This window comes from Pleurodeles waltl, chromosome 4_1, assembly GCF_031143425.1.
Source record: "Pleurodeles waltl isolate 20211129_DDA chromosome 4_1, aPleWal1.hap1.20221129, whole genome shotgun sequence".
NCBI classification, from domain to species: Eukaryota; Metazoa; Chordata; class Amphibia; order Caudata; family Salamandridae; genus Pleurodeles; species Pleurodeles waltl.
In genome coordinates, this window is record NC_090442.1 from 600085099 (window position 1) to 600106013 (window position 20915).

At 43.8% G+C, this 20915-nt stretch overlaps 1 protein-coding gene across 1 annotated transcript in view; it reads right to left on the reverse strand.

The window, feature by feature from the left end:
• The window catches only part of GLT8D2 (glycosyltransferase 8 domain containing 2), a 148259-nt gene that overhangs the window by 36818 nt on the left and 90526 nt on the right, over positions 1–20915 (reverse strand). Inside the window, exons 7-8 of the mRNA XM_069228998.1 lie at positions 15593–15705; positions 11424–11590 (exon numbers count right to left, since the gene is read on the reverse strand). Coding sequence (XP_069085099.1) covers positions 11424–11590; positions 15593–15705 — 280 coding nt within the window. The remainder of the gene's footprint in view (positions 1–11423; positions 11591–15592; positions 15706–20915) is intronic.

The following is a 20915-nucleotide window of genomic DNA, read 5'->3' on the forward strand; positions in this document are numbered from 1 at the left end:
GTAGCAGGAAGTTGTAGGTTAACTGTACCCAGATATGGTAAGTCTCAGCTGCTGATAATGAAACAATTCAGACACAGCTTGCTCAAATTCTGATTGTAGTTATGAAAAGGGTTTCATCTAATCCTTCCCGCATATTTTTCCTATTTTTTTTATATGCCCATGAGGTCCCACCTCTTAAAGATCTTTGCTTTGTAACTGTTTTATATAGTGCCACACCATAGAGAAGCCTCCTTTGAGATTATCCTCTCCTATATTATCACTCATAGTGCTGCCTTCCATGCTGCAAGGACTGGTATGTCCCACTGTAAGGGGCCCACATGTGTATAATGCTTGTAGGTTTTGAGGTGCATCACCTGTCCTGACTAAGGGTTCCTCTTCTACTGTGAAGGAGCAGTCATTTATGCCCATCACCCAAATCGCCTAGCAGTAGCACCTGAAGAATGGCAGTGCTTTGCCCCCTACGTTGCATCTTGGCCAAGAAGATCTGTGGTGTCCTGCTACCCCCACCTAAGCTGTAAAAAATGTCTAGAATCCAAAACATGGTGTTCTTTATAGTATATAAGAATTTGGGGAAATAAATTAGCTTAAATAAGACATTATACCATGTTGTGAAATGTGCACAGTAGCCTAGTCGCCAACATCTTCCCTGAAACCTAGCAGAAGTCTATGTAGGTTACACTCATAGAAAGCGTATTTATCTGTGGTCACTTATATCCCAGGGTAATGAAAACCATGATGTTCAATGGCATGGGATGCAGGGATGTACCCCCCCATTCTTGTATCAAGAAAAGTATGGACCAAATTATGGTGAAACCTGAATGTATTACTTGTTTGAAAATCTCCAGTACTCTGGAGACTGAGGAATCTGCCTATACCACGAATAAGAACCTTCACTATCTTATGAAATACAGTTCTCTGCTTCATTCCCCCACTGTTAGTCTTGCATCCTGAGATCCTATTAGATCTAGCTTGTCAGACGTGCAATCACCAATGGGGTGCAAGGTGAAGACAATAAGCAAGCATGAGGTGTGCCCCTACATAAGTCAGATTTCTCTCATTTCAATCCATTTACCCTAACTGCGGCCATTGGGTTGGTGTATTGCAGAGCAATTCATGACTGAAACGTTAGGCCTAGTCCCACTGTAAAAAGAAAGCACCATTCAAAAAGAATGAAATGCTTTTTCAGTTTCCAGGTACAAAATCGCAAAGAGCCTCCCTTGCCTTCTGACACAATTCATCTTATGGTGTAGTTATTGTGGCGTATGCCTAGTTGACATACCTGGTACTGAACCTGTTTGGTTAGGGAGTATGAAGGTGGGCAACATAGGGAGTAGGCATTTTGTGAGCACCTTCAGCAAAATGTTGGTCTCCACATAAAGTAGTGAGACTGGTCTGCATGAAGAACATTGGTCTTCATGTTTCCCCTTCTTCTGAATTAATGTACTTGTGGCATTGCATAAGTCTGAGGAGATTGTGCCTTCCTCTTTTATACAGTGATTAATAAATGAAGACCATGACATAGTTTTCCCAAGAGCTTCCTATATAGCTTGATGGAAATTGGGTTATAAGTTGTGTGGCCAGCACAAATAATAGTTCCTCAGTTGCCCTCAGTGGGAACCAAACACCCCATTGTAGCGCTTGACTCTCACAGAGTAGTGAGACGGAGCAGTTTAAGGCTTACTCAAGGGGAGGTAGTGTGGGCTAGGAGTCATCAGTCACTGGCATGCACTAACAACACTCAATAAATGATTGTCCAGTCCGTAGTTTTTCTTTAGAAAAGGAGAAGTGCATGTATTATGCACACACTACTTAATACGATGCAAAAATGTGCAAATCTACATTGGCAGATGGACCATACCGTAGCTGACTTTGTGCAACTAATGGTGATCCCCTAGGGGGGTCACCCAGACATTTCAAGAGTGTTCAAAGAGTCATGGTGTAATAAGGATGTTACGTGGGCAAGAATTGTTGTCATGGATCAATAAACATATGCAATAATGGGGGGGGTCAGAGGCTTCCTCTTTCCAGTTCTCCATGGCAGTCCCAGGATCTAGCAGTGAAGCATTGAAGCAGGCAGAAAGTTTGCAAGTAAGAGAGAGTCTTCCCCTTGTGCAAGAGCTTATGGGGAGGAAGGTTCCTGAAGACAGGCACCCCTAATCAATACGGGGGTGCTTCATCACCTCCCCACCTCTGCCCCAACCCTCCTGCACAGCATGTGGGGATATTCCAAAATGGCAACATCAAGGGGTCACTGGTCACATTAGCTACTAGGGTCTCAGTTCCACCCCTTGCTGACATCACTGCCAGGGACCTGCCCAACAGAATTTCAAACACCCCCCAGTGGTTTGGCTCCAGTTGTGTGGGCACTCTCCTCTGTTCTGGGTGCTTGAGCAGGCCCATCCCTGGTGCAGTGTGACAGCTGGGTGATTGATACAGAGCATTCCACCCCAACTCTTTTCCTCCTCAGGAGCAAGGAAAAGTAAGGCTAATTGCTTCCTTTGTGTGGGGGTGGCCTTTGTTCCTGTTGCTGGAGAGAATGTAATTACTGGACACAGCAGGGTGACAACAGGCCTGGGCTCTGATCCTGAGCTGACCCAGGAAAAAATGAAAACTCTGACTGACCCACAAGATGTACCGTAATCATTTTGGAAGTGGCAAATTTGATTTTCCTGCACAGGTTATACTTTAGTTAATGACGTCAATGGTGTCTTTAGGCCAAGGAGAAGGGAAACTGCACTCTAAGGCAGTGCCCTCCCAAGGTGTGTAATGTAGTGTCACAATAGATAAATCAGTAAAGCATACTGACCTCCCCTAATAGTGCACACTATGAGGCCTATGCCAGGTGAATACCTATACCTGCAGAGTCCCCACTGCGCCTAGCTTTCCTGTGAGTTGTTACCGGGATGCGCACAACAGTAGTCTCCCACGTGCAGCCCGCACACATGTGCACACGTGTGTGCATGTGTTTACGTGTCCCCAGCCAAGTGCCACTTTCCCTTGCTGTGTTGCACATGTGAAGTCCATTTATCAGGTGATTACCGTGGGTGAGATACCAGTAGCAAGGCTCACCCACAGTGAAAAGTCCACAAACTGGGGGATCAAAAAGCAAGAAATCCAGGCCTACTGCTGGGGCCAAACACAGTGTCGTGACCAATTGCATTTGACTCAAGGCTGCTGCTATTTCTTCAGTTGTCAAGCCTTGTCCTAATTGCAATGTCATCTTCTGTGATAAACATGGCAAATCTATCATCTTTAAGAAAACACCTATCTCTGTTTGAGTGTAAAAAGGCTTCATATTCGTCCTTAAATACTGCTGCCTTCTGCCTATCAACCGTGAGCTTTCGCCTTTGATTGTCAGTGATTTGACCCATCTATCTCACTGATTCCACCCTCCCCGAAGCCACGCTTCTAACTTCCCTGCATTATTACTGTTCACATATATCTTTCTCTGTTTGCCCCAATGAAGTTTCTTACCTGCCTCCTTCACTAACTTGTTATATTTGTCCTGTAGACACAGAAGTGTCTTACTATTATTCTAAGTAGGCACCTCCTCAACAATTTTCTCAGCTGAGAGAATTTAATGTTACAGGGAGAATGCATTGAAGGTCTGTAAAGGGGGGAGTTATGTTGTAATGCATGTTTATCTTTAAAGTGGAATGTTACAGTAGTGTTCTGTGTTCTAGAAGGCTGCAGAATCTTAAGGGTCAGTTGCGGCTTACAGCTGGCTGGAGAGGGAGCACTGACGGCGCCAATACCTACTTGTCAATAAATCAAGATACAACATACCCGTGGCGGAGTACATGACTGATTTATAAAAGTATTGTGGCACAAAACTGTACGGTTCCAAACTGATTTATAAAAGTATTGTGGCACAAAACTGTACGGTTCCAAACTGGAGAAAGTAACAAATGTGTGGAGGAAACACACCATAAGTGTTCCTTTTGTTATGTATTAATCCACAACATCCATAACATCCAACATCCATAACAATATCATTCATTTTACAGCAACTTCTGGCGAAATTCCAATTTGATAACCAGGACGAAGGGGGTCATTACAACCCTGGCAGTCAAAGACCGCCAGGGCTGTTCTGGAGGAAGCACCGCCAACAGGCTGGCGGTGCTTCACAGGGACCGGCGGTTTCCCGCCACAGTGGTCCCGGCAGTTTTAATACGCCAGGGCCCAGGGGATTACGAGTCCCCCTACCACCAGCCTTTTCATGGCGGTTTGAACTGCCATGAAAAGCCTGGCGGTAAGGGGAGTCGCGGGGCCACTGGCATGGGCAGTGCAGGGGCCCCCTGCCACGGCCCCGTGCAGCTTTTCACTGTCTACACAGCAGACAGTGAAAAGCGCGACGGGTGCAACTGCACCCGTCGCACAGCCACAACACCGCCGGCTCCATTTGGAGCCGGCTCCTGTGATGCAGCAATGATCCCTGCTGGGCCGACGGCCAGGAACCAGGTTTCCGCCCGCCGGACCAGCGGGGATCTCATAATGGCCACGGCGGGAGTGCGGCTGCATTGGCGGCCGCCCGGCGGTCCAACTTTGGCAGGCGGCTTGTAATGATGGCCAAAGTCTTCTTTTTCAAACGAATCGCAAATGTATTTATAAAATCACTTGATCAGCTCGGCAAACATGTTTCTGAGTCGGAAGAAGACAAGATGATTGGGTTTGAACTTTGGATGGTGGAATATATAAATCTCTTTCAGCAGCAGAGAGGATAGATAAAATCAGAAAGTATAGATGAAATAGGCACATATAGAACGGCACCTCATTGTAAGGTCTGGTAACGGTGTAAATACCAGACTCTTCTTTCAGCTTTTCTACAGTGAGGGAGCTCTCTTCTGCTGTGGGAAGGTAGCACCCTCCTCCCACCTCCCCCCACTGTAGCTAGACCACTGGTTCCCATCCATACCGCACCATTGCCCATCCGACTGGGAGTCTGCTGTAATTTTGGAGGAGACTCCAAGTTGCATTGAGTAATGTATTTATTAGGAACAGGCTGCCAGAGCATGACATCCACACACCAATTAGCAAGAATAGAACCCCACCTCGGTAAGAACAGGCTACACAGTATGGTAAATCAAAGGTTATATGTCCTAAAGACATTGTGTTCAAACAAATCCCCTCACTTTCCGCTCAACAAACTAAACTGTATAAGAAACTAAGGAAACAAACAAAAATCGAACTATAGAAGAAACTAATGAAACAAAAAAAATCAAAACGTAACTAAAATAACCCTCCAAAGAGGAAAAAAGACAAGGTCTAATAAGAAAGTTCACTACCCCTCGATTTAATCTTCCAAATACTGAGGTTTGAACACTGTTGGAAAATAGCCTCTTTGAAGGGTCACCCCAAGAATGCAGCACACATAGAAAAAGCAACAAACGAGGAGGAATAAATGTATTACACCTCGTTGCACCTTGCTAATGCCACCCCTGAGTTCACGTTAGATTTTTGGCGCTGCCTCAGGTTTACAAAAACTCGTAAATCTGAGGCAGCGCCAAAATGCAATGGGTGTTGCTGTGGCATGCCCACAGCAACACCCATTGTACCCCCTTCCACGCAAAGGGCTGCGTGTGAAGGGGTCGTATTTACAAGGTGGCGTTAAGCCACAAAAAGTGGCTTAAGCCACCTTCTAAATACCGCGAAGGGCATAGCACCACCGGAGCGTCACAGAAAGTGACACTCCAGTGGTGCTAGGGGCTCATAAATATGCTGCCATGTGTTTTACATTTCCTGGTAATGAAAAATAGTTTTCCACTGCTGTCAGGCCTGCTCCTCTTATAGACCAGCATTAGTACTACCCTCATATACTTTTGAGTGGTAGATTCTGATCTGGAAGGAGGGGCCCTGTCATGTTTAGTATTGCCAGAATTGTAATAGAAAATCCTGTTTACTAGTGAAGTTGGATATAATATTACTATTTTAGAAATGCCACTTTTAGAAAGTAGTCATTTATCTGCAATTATTGCCATGTGTGCCTTACAGATCTCCAGTCCACGTCTGGTATGTGCTGGTTGACAGCTCACCTTGTGCATTCCACCCAGACACTCATAAACACAGGACACTCAGTCACATCTGCATTCATCTGCATACAGAATGGGTCTCCCTGGGCAGGAAGGGTGGAGGGGCTCTCTTACATTTCAAAGGCCAGTAGCCTGCCGTCACATAAAGGACTGATAAGCCCCCTCAGGGATCCTGGCAGACAGGACTAGGCTGAAAGGGGAACTTGTGCACTTCAAACCACTCTTTGAAGTTTCCCCCCCTTCAAAGGCATTTTTGGTTATAGAACGTGGGTCTCAGACCCCACCAGATAGGACACTTCCGGATCTACACCTGCACTCTGTCAGAGGAACTGCCTGGCTGCCCACAGGACTCATCTGGACTGCGGTGCTGAGAAGGACTGCTGTCTGGCTTGTTGCCCTGCTGCCCTGCTGGTCTCTGACTTTGCTGGAAGGACTCTGCCTTCCTCACAAGTGCTCTCCAAGGGCTTGGATTGAGTTTGCCTCCTGTTCTGAAGTCTCAGGGACAGCAAAGACTTCATCTACTAGCTTTTAGCTAGTTTTCTGACATCAGCAATGCCAGGAACGACTTCAGCGGCGTCAGCACTGATGCCGCAGCCTGCTCCCGCTCCATGGACATTGTTCACTCAACAACCGTGGCCTGCCAAGCAAGTCAGACATTGCTGCAACACCGCTGACGTCATGCAGGGTCATTGAAATACTGCAAAGTCGACACATCACGTCTTGGCCGACTTGATCCATTGACCCTGCCGGGTCACAAGGAACCTACGCATCACCACTGATGCTGCACCAGCTCCCCCTGCAATTGAACAGAACCGGCACCTCGCCTCCCCCTGCTTCGCAGTACGGAATCAACACCTCATCACCCCGGAAGCCGGAAGGGGCAGATGCTGCACTGGTCCCAGTAATGCCTCATCTCCCCGACCCCGAGCAACATCTTTGTTTTCAAATGGTACTGTACCTGGGGGTCCATGCGAGTCCATGACTGGTGCCTGTGGCGTCGGATTATTGGGAACAATTCCGTCAACGACGCCGTGATAACCCCAGTTGGAGCTGTTGTGTTTCTAGGCGCCTTAGTGGACTTTAATCTTTAAGAATTCATAACTTTGCCTGTGTACATTGGATTTTCATCATTTTGACCTTATTTTATTCCGATGAATATCAACTATTTTTCTAAAGCTGTGTGGTGTGTTTTTGTGGTGTTTTCACTGCGTTACTCTATGAGTTATTGCACAAATACTTTACAAATTGCCTTCTAAGTTAAGCCTGACTGCCCTGTGCCAAACTACCGGAGGTTGAGTACAGGATAATTTGGGTTGTATTGTGACTTACCCTGACTAGGAATCTGGTCCCTACTTGGACAAGGGTGTATATCTCTTCCAACTAGAGACCCGATTTCTAACAAACACGTACCTCACTATCACTCACGCAGGATACGTTAGAATTGCACTTGCCACTTCTCACATCCCCACCACCGTTTTCATGCCTTAATATCCCCCAAAGCTGACTTTCCTACTAATTCTTCATCATGCATCAACATGAAGGTACTGATACCTTCCTGTCCATGCTGCTCCTTATTTCTGCCCTTTCTGATACAGGACCGCTTTGTGATGCTTCCATTTGTTACCATTAACCATTTCAACACATGCCTCATGTACCTTCTTCACTTTGAATGGACCCCAAAATTTGGATGTCTGCACACGTCCTTACATCATCTCTTTTGTTAATTACAGATACCTCCTCTCCTGCGCTCGCCAAATCTTTCTTGTGCATCTCACTCCTGCATAATTCTTATTCCTTTAACTATACTGAGAGTATCCTTCAGTGAAGAATTATTTGCTGCCCATAAGTGCTCCTGTGTTTTTTTGCTCCTGCGTTGAACGATCAACTGGTCCTGAATACGTTTTTCCATCCTTTGACCAAAACGAGACTTGACTGAGAGTCCATGTAAGCCAGATACAAAATCTTCCTTTGACACTCCTGATTTCTGAGGACGAGTGTAGAATTTACAACAGGACATGACAATATTCTCCTCTTTGGCTAATCTGCATTCCAAACGTAGTTTAGCTTCTTTACAAACGTCCTGTATAGGCTGGTCATTGTTCTCCAATATTTCCGTAAGAAATGTAAATACATGGTGCCATTCTTTTCCCAAAGTACTCAACGATAAGGCTTTTTTTTTGGCCTAAAATCCTTATGTAATCAAATCATTTTTGAATAGCTCTATCCAGTCCTCCCACTGGTGTGTCGTGATGAGGCAGAAATGCAGGAGGAAGAACAATTGCTGAGGATTCCATAGTGGGCTGAGAATCTCCTGTGGACTATTTGTTTTTAAGTACTGTAACAGTTTTAGAGTGCAGTAAGGGTGAAAGAAGGTTCTTTCCTCTAACCGGCATGCAAGGGAGAACATGCTTTCCTCTAATGGTCATGCAGTATTAAATGTTCCCTGAAGTGAGCAAGCGTTGTGTCCTGATGTGTAGTTAATGAGGACTTTCACAGAATGACAGTTATGGTTTACCAACCCAATCAGCAAAGTCAACATTTTTGCTTATTCGGTTAATTCCTCTCTATTTCTTCTCTGCACAGTGGGCATCCTGAGTAGGGAGCATAAGCAAGCACACATGAGCTGTCTCTGATTGCCTTGGTGCTCACACGCATCTCGTGTAGTTGCTTCGCTTGAGTTGGCAGTTTATTCGAGCAGTGTGGTGCAGTGCCACAATACACAATATTACTCACAACTGCCACACCGACAGTGTGATCCATGGTTCCCAAAGTGCCCAGCGGGTCATTGCTTTTCCCATTAGAGAGTGCCTCTCAAGCGCTATGTGCTCACTGATTCTTTCCTTCCAGCAGCTATGGCATGCTTGATCGGGTCTGACACTCACGTCCCAGGTTGTTATGGCTGGTCGGTCATCGCCAAAATGTTGTAATGATGGAGGAGACACCATGTTGCATCAAGTAATGGATTTATTAGGAACAGCCTGGCAAATTGTGATTCCCTCTTGCCAGCCACGCACCAACTGGCAAGAGCAGAATCCCACCTCGGTAAAAAACACTATAAAGAATTGTAAAACATAAAGCTTCTATGTCCTAAAGACATAGCATTACAACAGAGTCCTAGAGGGAGTATGGGACGCCAGGGGAGACAAAACCCTGGTAGGGATCAGAGTAGCACTTGCAAAGAGAGGTACTGCCAAGGGGTGGCAGCTCCCTTTCCCTCTCCTGCTGGTGTCATGGAAAGGGGTCATGGGCTGGTGTGCCACGCAGGGGAGGGCCATATATGAGGCAGGGGTTGTTCCTAAAAGCATGAAAAGGTGTGGATAAATGATTGGAATAATGAGCAATATCATGATGGATATGCACAGGGGATATGGAGATGTATATAACACACCCTTATGTTGCTATACTGAATTGCCTGTGGACATTTTCTGTATTTCATTATACTTTATAAACCAATAAAAGTTGGTTTATGCAGTATTTGTGTTAATTTGAAATCACTTTTATAAGGGCCAATATAAGGGAAAGACATGCCTATAACCATGGATAGTAGTAACCCAGCAACTTTGATACACCTTGACTACTCCTTAGTCAAAGACATAGTTGATCAAAAGTACTCTTGAAATGTTTTAAGGAGTTAAAATGTAAACTTCGTACTTGTATAGCGCACTACTCACCCGTTAGGATCTCAAGGCACTGTACGCATACCGCTGTGGAACCCCTCCTGGCTTTTCCCTGTGAGGTGCCCACTCCTGGGCAACCTCCAAGGTGAAGCCAGGCATCCCAGCGCTGTTGGGGCCATTGTGGAGATTAAGCAAGCTATTGCCCAGAGTTACAGAGTGGGACCCATGAATTAGATTAGGCACCGATGCGAAAATTATCAAATCCAAGGAAATTGAGCTCAAGACCCACCAAGGCAGGAATTGAACCCTGGTCCTGGGCCAGATTTCTGCATCAGGGTCTGCCGCTCTAACCATTGAGCCACACTTCTCCAAGGAGTTGCAGTACATACAATTATTAATGTAGGACTTTAACCAACATTTTAGAATGTAGTCACTCAGCCCACTAGGACAAGTGTCTCATTCAGCATGCTGCAGTGCGACACCCTTTTGCCTTTATTTTTCAATACATGCATGTGTATGTCGTGGTAAAAACTAAGCTCTGCATACTCAATTTTCTGTTTTATCTTGATTGCACATTTATCTGTAGCCCACTGGAGAATGGATGAGGGAACATTGCTATATGCTTAGATCTTTGCTTAGAAAAAGCACTCACTGGAAAATGATTTATTGGGTTATGTTAGTGCGTGTCTGCTGACTGGAGTACTAGCCCAAACCACCTCACCTGAGAAAGCCTTGGACTGCTTTGCCTTGCTACCTTGAGAGATTGAAGTGCTACAAAGGGATACTCTGTTCCCAGTAGACAGAAGGTTGCAGACATAACTTGTGAAGGACTTGCATATTTCCTAACAACCCACCTTCTTAAACACCCACACCCATCACATACAAGCTCTCACGCAGAACACTTATCTAGAAATATGCTCTCCTCTGATCCATGCACTGGTGTGCCACCCTAGGTGACCTTCTCAATGTCCAGCAGATAATACTTCCTCCTAGTATTAAATTGCCCTTCCCGTCCTTGCAAGATTAACTCTATCTTGCTATATGACCAAGAGTTTTGTATGGTTTTGCTTTTCACCCTCTTTCTGTTTTAAATTATATTTTATTCTGTCTTCTGAATTTCTGCATGCCTGTCCTTTCATGGCCTGGCCTATCATGATCACGATTTTAACCTATATTCACTATTCCTACATTTTGCAGCGCCTTTCTTCTTCAATGGTTTCTGATTCGCCTTTAGCATTGTTTTAATAAATATAAGTAAATAAAATCAATGCTTTTCTTGAGAAAAGGGCCACACTGCTGCTATCTTTTTGGTAGTGTACCTCTGCATCCCTCAACTGTACAGACCGTACGAAAAAATATCAGTACAAGACGGAATACATGGCCACTCCAACCTCACATGACTGAGTGTGTACTGATGGTGTGTTCTGCTAAAGTTACAGGAGCTATTCCCTCTGTGATTCTGCAGCGACTTATACTCCATGCAGAGTATCTATGAGCAGTGGCAGGCCTTTATCTGGAAAAAGGTGTCAGAGATATAATTATTAAAGAATGCAGTGTGGCCCTCCCTAAAACAAGGGACTTTGAATCGGTTTCACGAACATCATAGTATGAGTTGGTGTGACTTCTTCCTGACTGAAGACAGAATATAGGATAAAACAATTTTTAAGAGAGGTCTTAAAATAACGTTTTGTTGGTTACATCACAACTACAAATCCTTTTGATTTTTTTAAATACTTTTACAAAGTCACAAATAAACCAATAAAAACTTTGTACATACTCCACATTTTTCAGCATCCATTTTTCTAACTGCTTGGTAACACGAAGGCGTTTCCACTCTGTCATGTTAGCAACCATAACGCCGGGGTTAAAGGTGCAAGTGCTGGGGCTGATTCTAAGCTTTCGAACGGTGTCTCTTCTGTAGTCTAGAAATCCCATGTATGTATTCTAGAAAAGTGAACGAGCAGTATTAGTGTCTGACCAAGGGGCAGTGAAGAACACAGCCATTTTTTAAATGAGAAAATCTCATAGCGAGTGGTAGAAAATATAAAATACAAAACATTTTATATTAGTCTTATATCAGAATTTGTTAGTCGGAAAGTTATGTGACCGATAATCCATAACACTTTAATATTCTTTTGATTGGATTGTCAACTGCGTAACTTTTAGTTATACATCCCCAAAACGGCTAAGTCGAACAGGGGGCTCAACATCTACATGAAAGTGAAATGGAATTATTTAGATCAGTTTTGGATTTTAAGGTCAACCAAGTTAACCTTCAGCCAGACATCACCATATTTCACAAATGTCAGGAAGACTTAGAAGCCTTTTGGCCACCAGAAACAACCCTGTGTGATGGAGATCAACAGCACAGGGTCTGTTGTCTTCCCTAGCGAGAGCTGTTGTTTTTTTATTCATTCGCAAGATCATTAGAGCAAGGGATGAAGCTAATACAAGCCATAGTCAAAAGCAATAGTTTTTCTTGTAACGTCTGTGAAAATTATGTTAGATAAACAATGTAAAATAGCTAGCTACCTACGTGTGCCTATAACATAATTCATGTTCAGTGTGTATGCCCTAAAATATTTCACAAGAAATTCCTGTTCAAAACTTTCCAGACTTTCTCTTGGGCCTGCATTCTTGAGGAAATCCCTCAAGAGCAGCAGATGATATTTTACGATTAACTATTTGGACCTTTGATGTTTTCCATTGAAGTTTAAAAGCAGTGCAATGACACAAGTCAGGCAAAAGTATATTTGCTATTTAGAAAGAGCCTATTTTAATATTTTCATACATCATCCAGAAAGTGTGCCATGTGAGCCCAGAGGGCAGGGGGTTAATATATAAAATTAGCGCACACTACATACTGCAGTTAGTGTGATTGCACAGCGAACTAAAAGCCAAAACCTATTTCACTATGGGGGCTTTTCTAGACCTTTCCCTGAACAGGCCTAAATGGGATTAAAAGCTCCATTTCTTATGTCGGTTTGGGAAAATCTAGGTAAATTGATTCAAATATATTTCATACTTAAATTTCAAAATCTGACTTAATGTTGCAATTAGATTTTTTTTAAATTAAGTGGAAAGCCAACTTTCTAAAAATGTACTTTGTGGTACCTGAGCCAAAAGTGGCCTGAAACTAGTTTTGCCACTCAGTTCTTCCAGTCCTGGAATACACATTCTTGACTAGGAGAGTTAACCACCCTGACTCTGAGTATAATAGCTTGCCTCTGAGCCCAGGACGAGTAGATGGGTGTTAATTACTGACCACGTAGCAGAATTGCCTATATGGCAGCGGACAGCAACAGGCGGGAGAACAAAGGATAGCTTTAGCACTACCTCTTTTGACTTGGAGATGCCTTGTACGGCTTCTCCTTTTCATTGCTAGGACCATTCTAAACATCCAGACTCTAATCACTGTGGGGAAGAGAACTAGTGTTGTTGCTGTCAGGTGAAGAATTGCTCATCTAAATAGGGGCATGGCTGGGAAAATGAACACAGGACTGCCTGGTGGCAGATGGGCTTGCCATATGGAAACAGGCTCCTGAGTAACAATTTTACAATAAGGCAAAGAGGAAATGTTGCAAAATAAGGTGCAAGGGCTACCAGAAAATAGTTAAGATTGGAGGCAGAATGTCTACAGTTTCTGGCTAGTGAACAGGATAAATTGGGCTCCACAGCCACCAACACTCCACCTCTTGAAAACATTAATTGACCTGGGAAGACTCCATCTGAAGAAGGACATCCATGAAGATGGATCATGATTGCTCTGGAAGAGGAGGACTTACTGAACAACTCAAAAAATCCTAGCTCATGCTGGCACCTGATGATTAGAAATGCTCTCCAAGTGTCAAATGATTGGTCTCCTGCTTGCTTACTTAAGGAACATTAAATGCAGAAGGACTCCTGACTCCTAGAGAGCCCAGCTGACTACAAAAGACCAGGACCCTGCAGGAGAAGAGGCCGGGGAGAGACCTGGCCCTAGCAGCCTGTCTTGAGGAGCTTCAGACTGCAGGACCGACCAGAATTCCTAGTAGCTGGAGAAAAGTAGTTTTTGACTCCTCCAAAGTGACTTTTGACTGCCTTTTTATATTTTCATGGCACTTTTTACCTTAAACTTTAAAAATCTTATCTCAATTTCCTCTTAATTTATGTGAAGGATGGTGGTGTCTTTCTGCTCATTAAAGTTTGCTTCGTTGTTTCTACATGACTTTGGGAATTATATTGTGTTTTGTGCTTTACACTGAAATTGTTGATACTTCAACTGGCACCTCTCTGGCCATTGCCTGCTGTTTGTACAATAGCTACCAGTGGTTCAGCAGAGATACTGAACTGTGCTTTGGCCTAAACCTTAGTTTTGACCTTGCTTGAGTGGACGTATTATGTTGTTAGGGTTACATTCCTTCCGAATTAATAAGTGCATTTCTGACACTATATATGTATACAACTTAATAGTGGTACAAATAAAAAGATGTAACTTCACAGTATTTTGATGGCTGTTATATCGGTCACAATAGTTTTTGTACAATGATATTTCGCCCATGATATTCTGGTACTATACCACACATATGATATGCTCTATGATGTAATTGAGTTGCAAAGCTAGTGGTGGGTGAAGAATTTGTCGATATATTGCAAAGTTAAAAATACAGGGCCTCATTACAACCCTGGCGGTCGGTGTTAAAGCAGCGGTAATACCGCCAACAGGCCAGCGGTAAAAATAAATGGGATTTGGACCATGACGGCTACCGCCATCCAAAACCGCCACTTTAACATACCGATCGTCAGGGTGATAACGGCCGCTGGGCTGGAGACTTCGGTCTCTAGCCTGCTGGCTGCCACAATCCCACCCTTGGGATTACGACCCGGCCTACCGCCATGGTTTTCGTGACAAACATACCGCCACGAAAACCATGGCGGTAGGCACTATCAGTGCCAGGGAATCCCTTCCCTAGCACTGATAGGGGTCTCCCCCACTCCACCCTCCCCAGAGTTCTCCCCCTCCTGCTCCTGTGCCCCGCACATATACACACCCACACGTGCACCCATATACACACATGCACACACGCATACCCACCACCACCCATGCATGCACACATACATACCCACACACCCCAACACACACCAACATACATTGTCACACACATGCATTCACAACACCGACACTCACAATCACTCATCCATGCATGCATCCTACACGACTCACACCCACATGCACGCATACCACTACATATTCACACACACCCAAACATACACACAACACCCCGCCCCCCTCTCCAGTCGGAGAACCCAACTTACCAGCTTGCAGGGGGTCCTCCAGCTTGAGGCGCTCCGCTGCGCTTCTGTCAACAGCAGCATCCACCAGCAAAACACCGCCAGGCTGTATCCTTGTTCTTGATACAGTCGGCTGTGTTTTTCTGGCGTGGCGGTGCTGCTATCAGCAGCGCCGCCTTACTGCTGTCCGCTGCCATGACCATCGGCGGTCATGATACCGGTAGACGGCTGATAGACACGGTGGCAGTATGTTGACGCCAAGTCGCCGTGGCGGTAGGCGGTCGATACCGCCAATGTTGATATGAGGGCCTAGTGACATTTTAACATCAGCGGTCTTTTTTTAAGATGAGGTCTGTATTTGTATAAACACATTGCATGCCCTCTTTTTATGTAAAAAGGTACATTAGAGCATTTGTATTAAAATAATTCTACACAAAATCATTTATTAACTTTGCAATACTCAAAAGTCAATAACACAAGTTAAAAATAGATATTATTGCTTAGTCAGTGAAAATTACAGAGGGTCATATTTCAACCTTCTATGAATGACGGCATAACTATGTATATCTTCACACTCCTATCTTCTTATGCTAGAATTTAGAAAAAGAAAATCTTAGCTAAGATTGAAGAACAAATCTACAAGAGTGTCCATTCCATTCCCACTTCAAGACATACCTGCATCCCAACACTTTTGATCATTTCATTGGTTGATAGCAAATCACAGTCATCTGAAAATGCAGCAATACAACCCGGTGATATCCTTGTTTGGTACAGTTCTTTGATGTCACCTGAGGTTTTGTGCAACGAAGAAAACAAAGAAGAAATTGAGAATCAACATTTCCAGTTAGTGGATGAGGCCAACTGCATTTGAGTGAAATGCTGTGGGCACTGTGTTAAAGTATACAAAAAAAGTGGTGGATGGAATGCTTGAATCAATTTCACCACCTGGTAATTACTCAGGGCCTCACCCCAATCCATCGTTATTTTGCACACCATGCCACACTAGTTTGGACCCAGCTCTATGCATTTCAGTCATGACCCTTTCCTCCATGAATGGGAACACAAGCAACCCAGGACCGTTTTTACCTTAGTTAGGGATTATGAGCCAGGTATAGCTTGGTTCAAGTGACATAGCGCAGAGTAAAGGTCCACAAATACAGTTACATGGAACTCTGGTAAAGCTATGAACCAAGACTTGCTTACATAAGTATTTATTTATGTATTTGTGACCTTTGATGAAGTTTCATCATCTCAACAATCCATAGTATTAGGAGGATGTTTGGGAATCTGGACAATGATACGTGTTGGCTGCCTCTGCAAGAGGAACCTGCTGAACATGAAGGTTTTACTTTTTTGCAGGAGAGAACAAGGTTGGGGATTGTTCTAACTGTGCAGAGAAGAGAGCTAAGAAATTACCAGAGGCCCAGTAGAGGAAGGAGCATAGCGTTGCTATCCTTGGCGTGCTGCTGAACGCTCACGTCTCTCAAACCTCCCTTGTGTCTCTGGCTTGTGACTACCCTGGAGTGGTGATCCTTGACCTAGTCATAGTGTGGATGGCAGCAACAGAATTGTGGAATGCAACACTAGTCAAGAAATATCAAACTCAGGCTTCAACTTTGTCTAACTAGTGACCACCATGATTTCCAGAAAGGTGCAATAGGCAAACCATATAACCAGCTCTCTCCAAGATGGTGGGTTGACCATAGAATGTTAACAGAGGTTCTCAATGCAAGATAGGACAACATTCTTTCCTATGATGACAGTTCCTGTTGGTAGCAATATAAGGACGCATTTGCAAGTGCTGGATGCATTGCAACACATTCATTCCATTATGTTTCATTGTGTTTGTCGTCCCTTGCTGCTACTTTTGTGCCTAATTTTTGTTTCTGGCAGCTTAGACCTTCTTCTGGATTACTATGCCTAAATTCTACTTTTACCTCCTCCTTTATGTCAGAAGGAGTTTGGTCCCTAGCTGATTTCTCCAATACTAATCTCAATGTTCAATTAAGAGCTACAGGACTGACAACGTTGGTTTCTCTTTTTGTAGGGTTTTCCTCCTAAATGGGGATTCTCTTAGGCATCACTTGACACCTTTTACACATGTTATTCTGTGCAGGGTGGCACCGATGGATACTTGAAGCCGTTGTCCTTTCCTCAGCTAATCAAGGAGGCAACTCAGCCGATCTTTTTAGCATACGGCCATTGACAGGGATGAAGCAAATGTTAGGCACGATGAAATCCCATTCATAGGATGCCAAAGCAAAAACGATATTAGGATTTTCGTTTTTCTCTGTTAGCAAGTGTGGTTTATAGCATTACATTCAAGCTATCACTAGAAGCATGGGCTTGGGCCAAAGAGTCAAAGCAATTGCCAAACATGCTGTTCTCCTGATCATCCTCATTTCCCATTTCCTCCCCCTCTTTGTCTTCTACCCATTCCTTCCTCAAATAGTACGGAGGGATGTAGCATGAAATGTAATGAGGGAAGAGCAGGGGCTACTGTGAGTTTATGGATGCTAAATAAAAGGGATAATAGGATTGCAGAATCTTCTCATTATTTTTTATCCCTATCCTCAAGTACTCAACGTTCAGTCCCACAGCGGGTCTCCTCTTCTTTCCAGACCCATTCATTTAATGGATGCATTGTAGGAGCAAGTATGGGAAGCCGTTCATGACAAAATTACAGCTCCCCATGTAGCACACCTCCAGAAATGCACAGCATGTTGCAAAATGAATATGACACACAGCAGAATGAATGTTCTATGTGTCAAAATAAATATCATACCTGGCAGAGTAAATATGACATGAACCAAAACAAATATGAAACCTGGCAGAGTGAATATGTTACTTAGTGATTAATATGAATAACTCACACTCTGAATTGAATAAGAGATATACTGAACTATATATCAATCATACTGAAATGAATACGGCCCTCACTGTAAACAATAAAGCAATCACTGAAACAAGTACAATATTCCTCAAAAAGAGTGGGTCATTTGTTTTAAATGACTGATATGTGCCAAGAGGAATATGACATGCATTGGAATGAATATGACTGATTGTTAATGAATATAAGGTACCGAAATGAAAATGTATTATTCTGAAAAGAATTTAATGTGCAATGAACATTCCATTTATCAAAACGAATATGGTTTGCATTGAAAGTAATATGATACACATTGATATGATTATGATATGTGTTGCAACGGGTATGAGTCATGTTAAAATGAATATGATGTGTTATTATTAATGAGACATCCATTGAAAGGAATATGACACATGCTAAAATGATAATGACATCCATCAAAATGAATATGAGCCCTAAACTGAATATGACCAATGCTGAAATTATCATGAAACTTACCAAAATGAGTATGTTATGCTATGAAATTAACATGACACACATCAAAATGAATATTGCATATATTGAAATGAATATGACCTACGTTGAAATGGATATGACCCATGTTAAAATTATTATGGCAGGTGTTAAGGTGAATATTGACATCCACTGAAATGAATATGGCATTCATTGAAAGCAATATGACATGTTACAATGAATATGACATCTGGTAGAGTTAATATGACATCAAAATTAATATAACATTCAATAAAATGAGTATGACACTTTTTTAAATTAATATGAAACTATGTGAGATGAATGTAGCATGCTTTGAAATGAATAAAGCACATATCAAAATGAACACAAGCCATGTTTTAAATGAATATGACCCCTGTTTAAATGAAAATGGATTGCATTGAACTGATGTTGATTTGCTTTAAAATTAACATTACATATTGAAATTAATATTACATATTCTGAAAGGATATGATCTGAACAAAAAATGAATTAACTAAAGCTAATATATGTTTTTCAATATGTGCTGTTTTTTGCTTCTGATGGCTTTAGGACTCGGGGCACTTTACCGCTGCTGACCAGTGCTAAAGTGCAAGAGCTCTTCATTTAAATTGTATTGATGATTGGCTTATCCATGATTGGCATATTTGATTACCTGTACATCCCTAGTATAGTGCACCGTGTGTGCCCAGGGCCTGTAAATCAAATGCTACTAGTTGGCCTGCAGCACTGATTATGCCCCCCACATGAGTAGCCCTGTAAACATTTCTCAGACCTGCTACTGCAGTGTGTGTGGGGGGGCAGTTTTAAACTGCCATTTCGACTTGGCAAGTACACCTACTTACCAGTCCCAAACCTTCAATTTTACTACATGTAGATCACCACTAAGGTAGGCCCAAGGTAGCCCCATGGGCAGGGTTCAGTGTATTTAAAAGGAAGGACATGTACTGGTATGTTTTACATGTTCCGATAGTGAAATACTGCTAGATTTGGTTTTCACTATTGCAAGGCCTCTCTTCCCTGTAGGGTAACATGAGGATTGCCTTGAAATATCTTTTAAGTGTAATTTACCATTGGGAGCAGATAGAGTTATGGAGCCGGGGGTCTCTGAACTCACAACTTTAAATTGTAATTTGAAAATGCCACTTTTAGAAAGTGGGCATTTTATTGCTTAACCATTCTGTGCCTCTGTCTGGCTGTGGAATACACGCCTGGGTCAGGATGACAGTTGGGCTGTTTGTGAATTCACTCTAGACAGCCACATAAAGGGATCTGAGCTGTGCCTAGCATATCCTGATGGGTCTTTCTGAGCTAGAGTGGTGGGAGGAGCTGACAGTTGCACCTGAATAGGGCAGTGCCTGTCCTTACACAAAGCAGTCGCCAATCCCCTGGAGTGTGTCTGGGGCCAGGGCAGGAAAGGCAGGGTCTTGTGCACTACAACGACTTCTCTTTGATGTTTGCGTACTTCCAAGGCAGAAATGGGTATATGTACTGGACCTCTGACCCCAAAGATTTAGAATACTTCTGGAATTAGGTCATTCTGTCAAGAAGAAGCACTGGATGCTGTAGGAGGGACTGCCACTGTGCCTGTTACTTTGCGGTGCTGGCCTGCTGCTTGCTGCTTCTGTCCTGGGAGTGAAAGAACTGCACTTTGCTTTCTATATCCTGCTTCCAAAGGTTCTCTAATGGCTTGGACTGAGCTTGTCTCTTGTTAAGAAGTCTCAGGGACATCAAAGACTTCATCTGCCAGGACTGGGCTCTCTAGCTAAGAGTTCTGACTTGCCAAGTGGTGCCAAATCCAGTTCCTGGGCCCTTGGGAGTGAGTTCTGGTGCAACCAAGAAGAAACCATGTACATCGACTCCAGAACGACTTCGGAACAGACACACTGTCCAACTCCGCACAGCTGCCTAGACCCAAACCATGGTACCCACTGAGCACAAAGACCGAGACCGATGCCACAGGCCCGATGCCACCTCAGTGACACTGACACCAGTGACACCCAACTCTGACTCCACTGTAGCACCTGTGGCTCCATGGTGTGATTGTGACACTGTGTAGTTCATGTCTCGTGTCTTGACCTGCTGGATTCATTGACCCCACCTTGTTGAAAGGAACCGATGCCTCGCCACTGATGCCGCATTACCTCCCCTGCATTCGTAAGGAACCAATGCCTCACCTCTCCTGCCTAGCAGTAAGAAACTGTTGCCTCCCTTCCCCTGGTAGCTGTAAGGAACCAACACTGCACTGGCTCCAGTGACACCTCACCTCCCTGACTCCGTGCAAAGTCTTTGTTTCCTCATTTTCCAAGGTACTGTACCTTGGGCCCCTCTGACTCTGTGACCAGCCCAAACTCCCACACGAGTGGCGTCGGATTGTTGTGAATGACTCTGTCATGATGTTGTGATGGCCCCAGTCTGAACTATTGTGCTTCTGAGCGCTATACTAAGATTTAGGGCCTGATTACGAGTTCAGCGTTCGGGTCGCCAGAATCCATGTTGGTGGTCCCAAAAAGACTGCTGCGCTGGTGGTCCCCAGACCACCATATTACGATTCATACAGACAGGACTGCTGTCCACCAACCAAAAAATGCAGACCGCCAGCAGCGCAGCAGCTCGGATTCAAGCTATCAGTGTCGT